This window comes from Condylura cristata, unplaced genomic scaffold (assembly GCF_000260355.1).
Source record: "Condylura cristata isolate star-nosed mole 26May11 unplaced genomic scaffold, ConCri1.0 scaffold00002, whole genome shotgun sequence".
NCBI lineage: Eukaryota > Metazoa > Chordata > Mammalia > Eulipotyphla > Talpidae > Condylura > Condylura cristata.
In genome coordinates, this window is record NW_004567103.1 from 3,081,088 (window position 1) to 3,095,154 (window position 14,067).

General features: G+C 52.6%; 1 protein-coding gene across 2 annotated transcripts in view; it reads right to left on the reverse strand.

Annotated features, from left to right (window-relative positions):
* The window catches only part of DIS3L2 (DIS3 like 3'-5' exoribonuclease 2), a 254,468-nt gene that overhangs the window by 210,377 nt on the left and 30,024 nt on the right, over positions 1-14,067 (reverse strand). For both annotated transcript variants that reach the window (XR_001145689.1, XM_012728140.1), the window contains exons 2-5: positions 12,701-12,846; positions 12,062-12,219; positions 5,047-5,100; positions 1,782-1,883 (exon numbers count right to left, since the gene is read on the reverse strand). Coding sequence is in view for 1 of the 2 variants with exons in the window: in XM_012728140.1 (XP_012583594.1) it covers positions 1,782-1,883; positions 5,047-5,100; positions 12,062-12,219; positions 12,701-12,752 (366 nt within the window). In the remaining variant the exon portion in view is untranslated. The remainder of the gene's footprint in view (positions 1-1,781; positions 1,884-5,046; positions 5,101-12,061; positions 12,220-12,700; positions 12,847-14,067) is intronic.

The window sequence follows — 14,067 nt, forward strand, 5'->3', positions numbered from 1 at the left end:
TAACAATCTTGAGTCTTACAACCCATGAGTGCAGTAATCATCATTTATTGAGGGCTTCGTTTCTCTCAGTAATGCTTTATTGCTTCAGCATACATGTTTCTCACACATTTGATCAAACTGACCCCTAAGTATTTCCTATTTTTTGATCCTAATAAAAATTACACTTAAAGAAAATTTTTTATTTCAAGTTTTTCATTGCTAGTATATAGAAGTACAATTGAGGTTTATATGTCAGCCTTCTGTCCTGCATCCCGGCGATGTTCATTCATTAGTTTTAGTACCTTTTTTCATACCTTCCTTAGGAATTTACACATAAAAAAATCCTACAGTCTGAGAATAAAGACTATTTCCCTTCTTCCTTTCCCCAGTACAGTGCTAAATAAAAGAGAGGAAAAGGAACATTCTTGCTTAATTCTCAGCACTGGAGAAAAGCATTCAATCTTTTACCACTAAAAATGATGTCAGTTTTAACCCCAAGATGTCCTTTCACAAACTGAAGCAGTCCTCTATTCCTAGTTTGGAGTCAGTTTTTATCATGAACAGTTGTGTACTTTCGTCAAATGTATTTTCTGCACCTATTGAAATGATGACCTTTGGTGGAATTGTGATATTAGCTTAGTGTATTAATATGTAAATGAAAGGGAATTGTTTTTCAAATATTAAGCCAACCTTGCATTCCTGGGTCAAACTCCACTTGTTCATGTTTATTATCCCTTATCATGTTACTGCTTTCTGTTTGCTAATATTTTGTTATGTGGCATATTTATTGGCCTAAACTTTCTTTCTTATGTCCTTTCCTGTTCTGGTATTAGGAAAATGCTGATCTCATAGAAGGAGCTTGAAAAGAAGTCCTTTTGTATTTTCTGGGAACATCTGTATAGAATTGGGATTAGTTCTTCCTTAAATGTTTAGAATCCATCAGTAACTGAAATCCATAGGTCTCCATATAGTCTCAACATCTCATTTTCGAGACAGAAATTAAAACTTAACACAGCCAAACAGAATTGATACATGTCCTTCCCCACTATTCCTTACTTTAATGACATCACACCCACTTTGCTTGAGCCAGAATCTTATAACTTATCCTTGATTCCCCTCTTTCATTCTATTCCTCCAATCCATTTTCAAGTCTCATCAGCTCTACTTTTAAAATATATCCCTACTTCCCCACTATTTACTATTCTAACCCGGTATAAACTTACCACCTGACACCCCAATGCACATTTACCCTCACTACAACCTCTTCGTTTTCCATTGACAGACACAGATGAAGACTGAAACCCAGCATATCCTCGTATTTAAAACATTTCTTCTGCAATCAGATCTCTGTCTTATAAAAATACAGTCTGTTGCTGTCTGCCAGGAGAAGCCCAATCACCAGTCCCACAGAACTGGGTTGATACTGCCCAGCTTGTCCAGAAAAGGGAGCAGGAATGTGCCAAAGGCATCACTGCGGTAAGCGGCCTTTCTAGTTGTCGCAACATGACTCGTGAGGAAGTAATGTGTACCAAGTTCGGATGTGTCCTAAAAGCTTTTTTTCCCTAAAAACTACCAAGCCATTTGACAGGATAGACAAGTCACAGGGGAAGAAACAAGCAGAACTCAAATCCTGGTGTCTGCCCCCCCAGATGCTTCTAAATCCCAAGTATGAAGGCCTATTTCTGAGGCCACATAGGAGCTCAGGGCTCTGTTACTACTTTAGTCTGTGGGGCCTCATCCATGTACCGTGGAAGACAAAAAGCCTGAGAATTCTAGAATTGGGAAAGGAAAATGTAACTCACCTTCCACTGTTCTTCAGGAAGCAGCTTCACAACCACCAGATCCCCATTCAAGGCTCTATTACGAGCAACAACCCCATCGATGAAAATGTCCCGGTCACCATCCTGGGTTGGAGGGAGAAATAAGTCAGTTTACCAAAGCCTGTAATCAAAACTTCCCTGGTTTAAAATTTATAAAAATCTGTCCACTGACTTGACAGGAAGACTGTAGCCATACACATCTGGAGGAAGCTCTTGACGCTTCAGAATTAAGTGAAATACTGATGATCACAAAAGATCAGATTATCAGAAAGCTTAATAAATCAAGAAGCAGGTCAAAAACAAAACTAGAGAGAGCAACACTGAGACTGCCTGCTTTCCTGACCAAGCTGAGAAAGGAGTAGATTATCAAGTTACTCGTTTTCATTTTGAATAATATAAAGCACAAGAATACCTTTTCTACACTAGCTGGATTTCCTTTTAAGTGTCAGAGAATGATTTTTTTTTCAAAGATTTATTTATTTATTTGTACAGAACTGGGGTACAGGCCAGAGATGCAGAGGGCGAGAGGATTCACCAGAGACAGAGTGGGGAGCAGAACAGGCAGATCGATGAAGTACACTGCTGAGGGGAGCAGCGGACGGGTCAGGAGAGGTCTGCCACACCATGTGGTCACCTCCGGGGCAGGCGGGGATCGAACTCATGCGGAAGTGGCTTCAGTTTCTTTGTGCTGTGCTTTAACCCGCTGCGCCACCAGGGAGGGCCCCAGAGAATGATTTTTTTTAAAAATGGTTTACAAGAAACCAGAACAACAACATAAAGTGTCCTAAGAAAAACATCTAGGAACAGGAGCAGCAACCAGCCCTAATTTTGGGTTCTCTAGGAGAAACCCAGCAAAATCCTACTGCCTCTGGCAGAGAGGGCAAGTTGTGGTCACTTGCAGGGAGCAAAAAAAAGCACAGGAGAAAAGAAAGGGCCATAGCCTGCGTCTCGGGGAGTGTTCTCAGCCACCCCCTCTCACACGGCCGCCATGTGAGTTCCCGGCCATGAACATGACTGGGCACCGGAACCTTCAGCCTCAATCACTCACTTCCAGACCCACTTTAAGCACCCCCGGGCATTGATGCCTAAATGCCAGTAGGCACCGGTCCTGTGCCACACGGCTTTGCAAAAACACTTAAATGGAAAAGATAGCTAAGGAAAAGCACACCTTCAGCCCCAAACCCCCGTGAACAGATTAAACATTTTCAAAATGGTTCATCAACAAGCATACAAACAAGTACCCTTCCCCGTCTGGCCCTTCTAAAACTTAGGCCATATACTTCTTTCCAGAACATGAGAGCAAAGGAAAATGTGGATTTTTCTTAAAGGCGGTAACTGCAAATAGGTTTGCAAGACCATGCAACATTTCCTAATAGAGACACTGATGTAAGACTTAACATTCAACCAACTAGTTAAAGTTCAAATTAGTATTCTAAAGTCACCCAACCTGGCCCCAAAATGGGATTCTAGACACTCCAACCTTTTTCCTTCTAGTTTTCCACCACAAACCATGAGGAATCTTTTAGAACAGCCTTAGCCTTTCTGTCCAGTTTCCAATCCAGCCATGGTCTGGCAGTGGCCTGCACTTTGCCAATGCTGACCCTCCCCCGGGAGCCCCCTCCCCTCTGCTCTATCAGCTTGTCCATACGTGTCAGCAGTCAGGCTAACTCGGGGGCACTCACAGGATGACTCTCAAAGCACCACATGGAGCCCCCTTGTCACCCAGTCAAGAAACACCAACCCCAGCGGGCACTGGAGACAGGACAGATGTGCTCAGTGCCCGGGGCATGAGCTCCCTGCCTCGTGGTGCAACTCTGAAAAGCCATGTCTTCACACACCAGGCCCCTAAAACAATCGCACTCCTTCTACTGGCCCTGCCAATGAAGGAAGAGTCATTCTTTCTAACATGGAGAAAATGCCGGGTACACTGACTTCACGAGGGGCATAAGCTAAGAGATTTTCACGGGCTGTTTCTGTGATTACTGGCTGTGATTTCACCTTGTGAGCAACTCTAGAATCTACCACCCAAGTAAACCAGGCTTCCCGACTGATGGAGCTGCTCCAGGAGCTAATTTACTTTCTCAAACTTGACCTCAATTCTAAACCCAAACACCAGGGCCACCAACTATACCGTGTTCTGCAACAGGAACAGAGTTATGACTCAGAGAGTACTGTGAAATATCAGTGACGCTTTTTCCTCTAATCCAATGGATAAAAACTGAATTGAGACACAAACTTAGTTCCTGGAGGACAGGGAGAAAAAGGACAGAGTTTGAGAACAGGGCTTAAGGTTACTGTAACAGTAACAATAAAAATTATAGCTACGGGGGTGGGAAGAGCGCACAGGACTAGTGCGCAGGCACAGGGGTGAGCTCCATGGGGAAGTCCACAGAGCTACAGCTGAGATGCAAAAGTGCATAAAGCGAAGAATGATGTAAAATAAATAAATCTATTTTTTTAAAAATAACTATGAAATACAAGACTGAACTCAGAATTGTCACTAAATGAGACATTTCGCACGGGAAATTTGCTAGCCAAGGTAGATGTACTCCATTTCCTCATCTACTAGCAACCCACCACCCCTGTGGACCTTCTGCTCTGAAAAGCCTCTGATTCTACAGCCACCCTATTTACAGAGTCCTGGAAAGAGTAAGCGAAATTTAAGAATATCGCTCTTGTAGCCTGGCACAGCGAGCCGCACGCAGAGACCTGCCTCTCACTGTCAGAGAACCTGAGAAAACGAGGCACGAGCATAAGAAAGGGCATGGAGAGGCGACGGCAGAGAGCCTTTGGCCAAGCCCCACCACCTGCACAACAGTCAAGTGGGAAATGCTAGCCAAGAAAGAAGCATCGCTCGTCGGTTCTGGACAAATCTGCAGATTCGTTCACGCCGCAGACCCACAGTAGAGTGTCTTTGTTTAGGGAAGATCAACCTGAACCAGTGGAAAAGCCCGTAAGGCCTTTGAAGCTGCAAGCCGCGGCGGGCATCCAGTTACGTGAGCTGCTGGGTACCTGCGTGGGCTCAGCCGCGCTCCGTGGCGGGCACAGCTCACCCCTTTCACTTGAAGCGTGACTGAGACTGGCACAACGGCACATTTAGTTTATTTAAGTTTGAAACAAATCCTTGCCCATCCTCGATTTTGTGTTACTACTCTGCTTATTAGACAGCATATATGATTTCAGCTTCTGAGCGCATCTACAAAATCAAATGTGACATTGAGTTTATTATAAAAGTTATTGAACTTACCGGGGAAGGAATGAAGGCTTCGTGAAACTTCTTTGGATTAATTCTCAAGACACCCTTTAAAATAAAACATAAAATCTGTGAAATTTTACTTCGGTACATACTTCGGGCTTTTCCGTATGTATACTATTCTCCAATAAAACGTTTCTAAATTAACTGGACAGTCCAACCTAGGAAACAAGTTGGCGGGAGGAGCGCTGTTCAGTCAGAGCAGGGAACAGGTTCGGGTGACGTGGGCCCCACAGGGCTCCCGGGACCCGGGGTGCACGCGGCGCCGGCCACACGCAGGCAGCGTGGAGGGCAGCGGCGCTGGCCGGCGCGGGAAGTGGCCGCCCTTTGGGCTTTATGCGACAGACGTGCTCGTCTTCAAATGTGAACCTTTACTTTAAGGGCATGGTCCCCTGGGACTTAGCCCACTACATAACGGCCTTTTTGTTCTCTAGACCTTTCCACAATTGCTGGTGCAGTGACAAGTTTCCAAGGGCCCTGGGGTGATTTCCAACCTGGATTCTTTGCCGCCAGGGGCTGGATGGGTACTTTTCTACTCGGGACCCTCCCACAGAGCTGAATGAGTTAACCGTTCAGAATGGTCCAGAAGCAGCTCTTGATGTAAGTGGGAGTCCTGGCTCCAACAGTCAGGCCACCCAGTCTGCCTTCAACTTCATGTCATTCCAGCACCAAGGCAGGTGCGCAGGAGGGGGCCGTCTGCACTGGCAGTTCAGGATTTCAGGCCCGGGAGGGAAGACGGTCCCTCCCCAGGTCCCAAAGGAGGCTGGACTGAGGCTGGACTTTGTGGACAGAGGTGGTCGCTTTCCTAAAAGCCAGACTCCAGGGGTGGCTGCAGAACGTGTTTTCAATAATTTGTCTCCCCTAAAATGTCGACAGGCTCAAAGACACATAAATAACCAAAGAGGGGGGTTCGGAAATAAAGCAGAAAATAGTGCTGTTACTGCAGCGTGCGCAGGTGACCCGTTTCGCCGGCGGCCTTTGCTGTCACTGCCCAGGCAGACGGCCACAGAAGCCTGTCCGCCCTCGCTCGGCGGCAGCAACTCACTGAGCACAGCCAGGCAGACGGCCACAGAAGCCTGTCCGCCCTCGCTCGGCGGCAGCAACTCACTGAGCACAGCCAGGCAGACGGCCACAGAAGCCTGTCCGCCCTCGCTCGGCGGCGGCGACTCACTGAGCACAGCCGCGCACACTATCCCGAGGCAGCGTGGGGGAGGCATCCCCTCACAAGGCGCTAGGGAGGGTGCGGCGCAGGCAGTGGGCCTCGGGGCGCCTGATGTGCCCCGTGAGCAGCAGACTCCACAGGGAGGCGAGAAGGGAAATGCAGGCAGAGGATGCCTCAGCGGCAGGCAACGGGCAGCCACTCCACTCGAGGCCGCAGCTCTGCTTAAGGCTGGGGACAGGGGCAGGAGACAAGGCTGCCGGGCCCGCTGAGGTCGGCCCTTTCACAAGTGTCCCTGCAGGGCCACTGCTAGGTCAGCTGCTCCCTGCCGGGAACGTGGAAAGGGCAACATTTATCCAGAGCAACCGTCCACTCACTGCACAGATGCCCCTGGTGGCCAGCGCGCCAGGCACTGTGCTCAGCGAGGGGAACCCATGAAGAGGCAGGGCAGACCCTACCGCGGAGAGCCTCCAGCAGGAGCAGAAGACGCCTCAAGTAATAAAAGGCAAGCCCCTGGAGTTCAAGTTGTTTTAATTTGAAAAGTTTTCTCTCCTGAGAAAGAGAGAGCTGAGACTGCCTCCTGGGTCCAGAATGTCTTCAGTTACAGGCACTCAGAGAGGCCAAGGCTGGGCCCGGGAAGGGGACGGGCGGCCCAGGCCTGCAAGTGCCGACAGGCCTGGGAGAGCCCGAGCTCCCAGCCCAGACGAAGGCAGGAAGGGGCCGAGGCTGCTCACGAAAGGCACTGCAGGGTCCTGGCGGGAACTGCTGGAACTGAGCCTGGGGCCAGACCCGCCGCGCACGCTCGTCACCCCGCGAAGACGGGGCTGTAAGCGAGCCGCGGCGGCCCCAGAAAAGCTGTCGATAAACATGTCCAAGCGCGGCTGGTCCAAGAGCCTCCCGCAGACATCCGGGGGTGCACGTTTCATGACCCCGCCCTCGTGCACCCCTGCGCTCTCCTTCCTCCGAAGCCCTTTTCCAAGGCTGGAGCTGGGTCGGTGGGGCCTTTACCCTCCCCTTCTGCGCAAGGGCCGGGGCCTCCATGCCTTGACGGCAACGCAGCTGTCCCCCGACATGGTGACCTGGCCTGAAGTGCTCTCTCAGGCAGTCTCTGCACCCCTCCCACCCTACGTGTCTCGGGGACCCAAAGAAGGGTGCTCCCCCCACCGACCGCCTCCCCACTGTAGCTTTGAAATATTTGCTTCCTCCCTTCTCTTTCGAATCCCCTAGACCCATGAGTCTACTTGCTGCTGCGCCTGCCGTCCCTGCACCCCACTGCTGGCCACGCTGGCGTCTCCGCATCTGGCTGGTGGGGCAGCCGGCGGGTCAGTAATACCCGCCACCTGTCCCGTACACACACCAGCCGCCCGCAACGAGAAATACCAAGTGTCACACTCCAATCACAACCTTCTATTTTTCGGGTCACTTAAGGCAGAAACAACTTTCACAGGCCTGCACCCCCACTAAGACCTCTAGCCTACCCGGCCACAGTCCCCCAGGCATGCCCTCTCTGACGCCTGGCTGGCGTGGCTGCCACTAGCTCAGTCCTGGGCCCTGGGCCGGGCTCTCCAGGCCAGCTAGGAAAGCCTCACTTTCCACGGACCCCAGACAACGGCTTCTCCACGCCTGCCCCAAGGAGCCGAATGTTACTACGGGAAAAGCCCACACAACTGGGCTGAGTGGCCGGCATTCTGTTTGAGAACTTACAACTGGGGAATTTCACACTTAAATATGTATTTCCAGATTTTCTTGAAAAAGCAGCTCTTCCCCATGGCAGCAGCCACCTGAAGGAGAAAGAGGCAACACCCTCCCGGCTGTGCGCAGCGGCCACACGGGGAGCGAGGGCGTCACATCCTCAGCTGACCCAACGCCAGGGCGGGCCCATGGGGTGGGCAGCGTGCCCTCACCTGAGAGCGGGAGGGAGCGAACCGCCCGCCCCGCACCACACTCCGGGCCAGGAGGGCGGCCGCAGCGGCCAGCTCTCCCTCGTGAGGGCTGCTGGTTGCCGTGGTCACCCCAAGGCCGGCTCACTCACGCGCGCCGCGGCCTCCTCCAACTCAGCACCTGCTTCCTGGCCTCCGACTTCCCTCGACTGGCCTTGGCCCCGATCTGCCTGCCCGACTGGAAAGCTTAGGACTCGGGCACAGTCCTCCTGCCCTCTTCCACCTCCAGTCCATCGAGCATGGGCCGGCTCCCCCTCCGCCGCTGCTCCCTCATTCTCCCCCAGCTGTTCAGGCCTCGGTGTTTGCGCGCCTGGCGCACTCTGCCCGCCTCCGACGTGGTCTCCCAGCTCTGCGCTAGTCAAGCTGAGTCCCAACTGCCAGATGACTGTCTTAGAGCGAAACCGACCACCTGCCCCCGGCCTAAGGCCTCTCCAAGACTCCGCGAGCAGCTTCATCCAGCACAGCTGAAAGGCTGCACGGCTGGCTGCGGCCAGAACTGCCGCTCATTCCCACATCACAGTCCTCTTTGCTCTCTGCAGCCCACGGGCCTCCTTCTGAGTCCCTGAAAACCTCAAGCCTTTTTCTGCCTGCTGGTGCTCCCCCGAGTCCGCTCCCTGCTTAGAATGTGCTTGTCCCAGCTCTTCAGCTAGCTGCCTCCTCACCCTCACTCTCAACCCAGCGAGGCCTGGCCAGCTGCATGCCCAGCCCCTCATGACCCCCCACTCGCCCCCCTTGCATCCTCAGGGGTGCCCGCCTCAGGTTCCAGTCTCCGCTTCCTGTCTGTTTTGGCCTCCCCCTCCCCCCACCGAAGTGCCTGTCTGGCTCACTGGTGTATGCTTGGCACTTGGTAAAGGGTCAAGAAATAGTTGCTGAATTATTTAATTAATGTCAGCAGAGTCGAGGGTCACCCACTGGCCCTGGACGACACTGCGGTATCATCTGCTCCTTCTCAGCAACCGGACAGTCTCTGTGCTGTCACCTCTGTCCTTCTCTGTAATTCACACCTCAGTGTTCTCCAGCTGATTTCACTCTTAACAGATGGCAACGGTCCCAGAAACTAGCCCATCCTGCCCACTCTTCCCAGACTAGAATTTCCTTCAAGGTCCAAATACAACCTTATACCAATATTTAATTCTAGGGAGATCTCTGACATCATGCTTCAGGCAGCTCTGGGGCTCAGCCTGAGCCCCCTCTGGGACCCCCAAACCAGCCAATCCCACCATCTCCATGCCCACGCTGCCCTCGGTCATCGCCCAGACCTGCGTCCCTTCCATGCCTGCCTATCGCCAGCCCTCTCCGCTTCCTGCTCGGCACCCTCATACTGTCCTGCGCAGGGATGAAGTGGGCCCGTTTTTCGACAGGAGATGAGAACTTGTCTCCAAAATAAGTCTCGAAGTGCATGTACATGACACCGTATTATTGCTGTGCTCAGTTCAAACAAAGGAAAGCGATTTCTCTGGTCCCGAGGGATTCCTCTTCCCACAGGACAGAGCAACGCCCACGTGCTGGTCAGCTCTGGAACGCAAAGGTAGCCTGTTCTTCTACTCTGATTTTAAAATTCCTCCTGATACCGCTCAGTAAAACTTCCTTCTCTGGATGGGCATGGGGAAAGCAGCCACAGCACATTGAAGTTTGAAAGCAAAAGCTCACGCACGCTTGAAAGTATATCCACTCAGCTTCGTTTTCTGCAACAGCCCTCAAACATCTTCTGTCGTTCAGCTCTGCCCTTAGCCTCAGCCATCATAGCCTGCACAGAAAGTTTGTATCAGAAAGCAGATGGGCCCTGTTTCTCTGCCTATGAAAATCTTATTTACAGTGTTGTATATTTCACACGGTGACCTCATTTCTGGAACCCATTCCTTTCCCATCTGCACAGAACAACTGTTCTCATCGTGGGGGGAGCGCTGGCTACAGTCTCCTGGTGTCACAGGCCAGGAAGAAGCACTGACAAACTCCAGGGAGCGAGAGCTATCCCACTGATCAGAATTTTAGTTGCTGTATTTTAATACCAGCAAGAGTTGCTTCAGAAGCAAAAATTAATAGAGAAGCAAAACTAATACCACCACAAAACGTCCCTCACCAGGTTTCTGTAAGTTCGCCACAAAATGATCAGCAGCGTTTCTTTCAAGTTACATCAACTGTGAGGCTCCCTCGCTCTACTCCATGAGACAAAGCCTTGAGCCCTTAGTCATCAGTAAATATTTATTCAACATAAACCTACTAAGCATCAATCCAATGCCAGGCTAATGTGCGGGGATTAAGCATGACCTTGCCCGCAAGGAAGCGATCAGCCCATCTGAGGAAACCTTAAATGCCGGGAAATGGTAGTGGGTTTAGAGTAAGGCCAAACAGAGCTGTCGCTGCAGGAAAGCCTCGAGCCAACTCGCTCAGGGAAGGCAGGCTTCCGAAAGGGGGTGGCGGCTGGGGGGGGGCTGAAAGGTCACACACGCGTCCGCCGAAGTGGCGTGGGGACACTGTGTCGAAGGGGGAAGCAAAGAGCAGAGTGTTTACGGGAAACGCCTGGAAGGCCAGGATGCCGGGAGCAGAGCGTACCTGCAGGAGGAGCAGGACAGCGGGGAGGGCAGGCGCCTCGAGCGTGCAAGCAGACGTGGGCCGGGCTCAGCGGCCGGCTCACGCGGGGCTGCAGGATGCAACAGCAGCCCAAGTCCGCACAGCTCTAGTTCCTTGAGAGGCCTCACTAGAGGCCCACGGGAGCTTTACAAAGGCGGCCACCAGCCCCTGTGAAATCCGAAAGCCCCGCTCGTCGGTGAGACACTTTCCCCATCCGGCGCCTGCAGTCATCGCGTGCGCTCTTGACCACACTTCAATGCACAAGGTGCTAAAAAGAGGTGGTGACAACTCCTGACTGGCTGCATCTTCAGTCAAAAGCACAAATCTTGACGCTGGGCGCCCAGGAGAGAAAATGGACGCAGGCAGGATTCTCAAGTGAACCAGAGAACACAGGCGATATTCTACACGGACCCGAGGACGATGAAATGGATTAAGTCAAAGAGGACGAGGCCCGGGTCCTGCATCGCACCACTGCCTCAGGGAGCATGTCCCGCCAGGCCTACACGGCCACTCCACACCGTCCCGGCCACCGTGTGCCTTCAGTCTTGCCCTCCCACACACACATTGCCCATTAATGGGCCCCAACGGTCAGCCTCTGACTTCCACTTCGGATCACCTCCTACGACTTCCTGGCTCCCCCCAAACCCCCTCCTCCACCCCCATCACACTTTTACTGGAGCATTTCCCCCACACACACCCCCCACCCCCCCTTTCGCATGAATGCCCGCCCCCCACGGGGTGCAAGTGCAGGACAGTCTCACAAAGCCCCCATCTCAAGGGCACCCCGTGGCTTGTTCTGAACAACAAACTGTCCCTGGCTTTCCCTGTGCTCAGTAAGTGTTTGCCACACCAAAGCACCGGGCTAACCCGCAGGAAGTACTCTGTACAGCACAGGCCCAGCCGCCACGGCTGCCGTCTGAACTGCCTCGCTCTTGGCCACCCCCGCGCTACGGGCCACCGGACTGCCCTGCCTCCCCCTTCGGACTTGGCAGCTCACTCTGGCCCCTCTACCTGGAGAGTCTTTACGGCACCTCGACTCACGCAACTGCACCAGCCCCCGCCAGGCTCAGCGACACCTCTCCAATGAAAGGCTCCCAGGCAACCCTAAGTGGGAGCGAGGCGCTCCCTCCTCTCAACCCTCAGCGCATTTCGCCTGCGATCCTGTCTTTGGCACTTGCCACCTGCAACTGCGCGGCGGGGCGTAGGGAGCGGGGGGCCCTGTGCCTGTGCCCTGGCACCCTTCTCTCCAGGTGCACAGCCCAGGCCAGCGAAAGGTGCCTGAGAACAGGCGGCTTGTGACGGCACCGTCCAGCGAAGCCTGCGAGAAGGTTGTAAGCACCTGGATGAGTGTTCCTCTCTTCAAGCCTTCTGAAACATCCTCCTTGGACATGTAGGGCTCAAATATGCTCTTTTTCTTCCCTCGTGTGGGCTTGTTCTTTGACTTTTTGTCACCTGGCGAAGCGCCAACACCATGTGGGCCAACCCCCGAGGGTACACCTAGAAACATGAGGCAGCAATCAACTCTTTCTTCAGTCACCTTTTTCTTTTATTTAAAAAGACCAACATGACAATGAAACTCCCTGATGGTGATTTCAAACAGAGGCACACAAGGAAAACAAGGCTAAGGAAACATTGAAAAAATGTACAGATAAGACTTGAGCTTTAAATCAGCACCAAATATGCACGGAACATAATCTGAATAATGAGTTCGCTGTGCTTTGTGGTTTATGGACACCGACTTTTATAAACTATAAATCACTAAAACATTGTCGATTTTCTGGAGGAAATTAAACAGCTGTCCTCAATATATCAGTAAATTAAGACAAGAAACCACACTTAATTCTAGAGTAAATAACACGGAGAATGTTTAACAGGTCACCAAAGGAATTACAGTCCTCCTCGCCCCAAGACCCCCCACGCCTCCACCCGCTTTTTCAGGTCACCCGTCACAAGAGCACACTCGTCTTCCTTTCGCTACCTCTGGGAGTCCCCAGGGGCCAGAGGTTCGGCTTGGAGTCGGGACGGCTCATCACTGCTTCCCAGGTTGCCTCTTCCCTGCGGATCCGGGGCCTCCAGCGCTCAGCCCAGAGAGCTTCCTGTCTTGAGAGGCTCAGATGTCACTGGCTGAAACCAAAGAGAGACGGTGACTGGAGAGGAGCTCGCAGAGCCCCGGCCTCTGGGAGAGGCAGCGCCACCTGGCACAGCGAGGGCGCCCACCCACGTCCCGCGCCCCTTCCTCAGGCCGTCGGTCAAGCACGCCACCTGCGGAGCTCCTTTTCAAGGTCTTCACCCTTGCAGGTCACACCAGCCTGCCTGTGGGGTCCCTTCAACCAAAGCCCCACAAATAGGCAAAGGGATGCAAAGAAGATGAGCAGGAACCAGAGCCTGAGCAAGGTACAGAGAGCTGCGGTCTGAAGGCCACGGTGGCGTGGGGCCGGGCGGGGCCCACCGGGCGCAACGTCTGGTGAACGGTAGGCCCCAAGGAGCCTCGCGACTCGGCCTCTCCAAGCCTCGCAGCGCCGAGCGCACTGGCACAACCCGGTGCCCAAAAGCGCACAGGTGGTGCCCTGCTTTCGGAGCGGTTCTCAGCCAGTGCGGCGCCAGGTCCCTGTTCTCACCTGCCATCGCTCCCAGCTAGTCGGCAGACCAGAAGCCAGCCAGCTGGTTCTAAGGAATAGCAGGCAGCTGCCCGGATCAGCAGACTGGAATGCGGGGCCCTGCCGCCGGCCCCCCGGCCTTCCACCTGGATGCACAACATGTCATCACAACTTTGACGCTCTGCTCTGCTGGCCACCGGCCCAGGAGTCAAGCCCAGACTTGCAAGTTTCCCAAATCCTGCTTTCCCATAAAATGGATCAAGATGTCATTCGGAACTCTAGCTTCCATTTCCTCTAAATTTCCCACACAGTCCTTCACCAAAATGATGTCATTTTTAAGCTGAAATTCATACCAGCACAGGAGAGAAGCAACAGAGATCAAGGGGAACGGGCCACTTAGTGATACACAAGAGACTTTCTCAGGTCGAGTCAGAAACTGCAAGAAGGGAGAGAAACAGCAGGTCTGAGACCAACAGCAGAGCAGCAGTGAGGCACGTGGAGCCGGCTGAGGGTTCCCGTCACGACGCCGCCAGCCACGCACCAGCTCAGTAAACTGCTGCACGGTACTGAGCTAAGCACAGTGAGAGACACAAAGTCTATCAGATTCATAAAAATCACTGAACTAACAATGAACACAGTTTGGGGGTGACAAGTAGTGATGTATTTTTTTTTTTAAGATTTATTTATTTATTCATACAGAACTGGGGTACAGGCCAGAGGCTCAGGGGCGGTGAGAGGTTTCACCAGA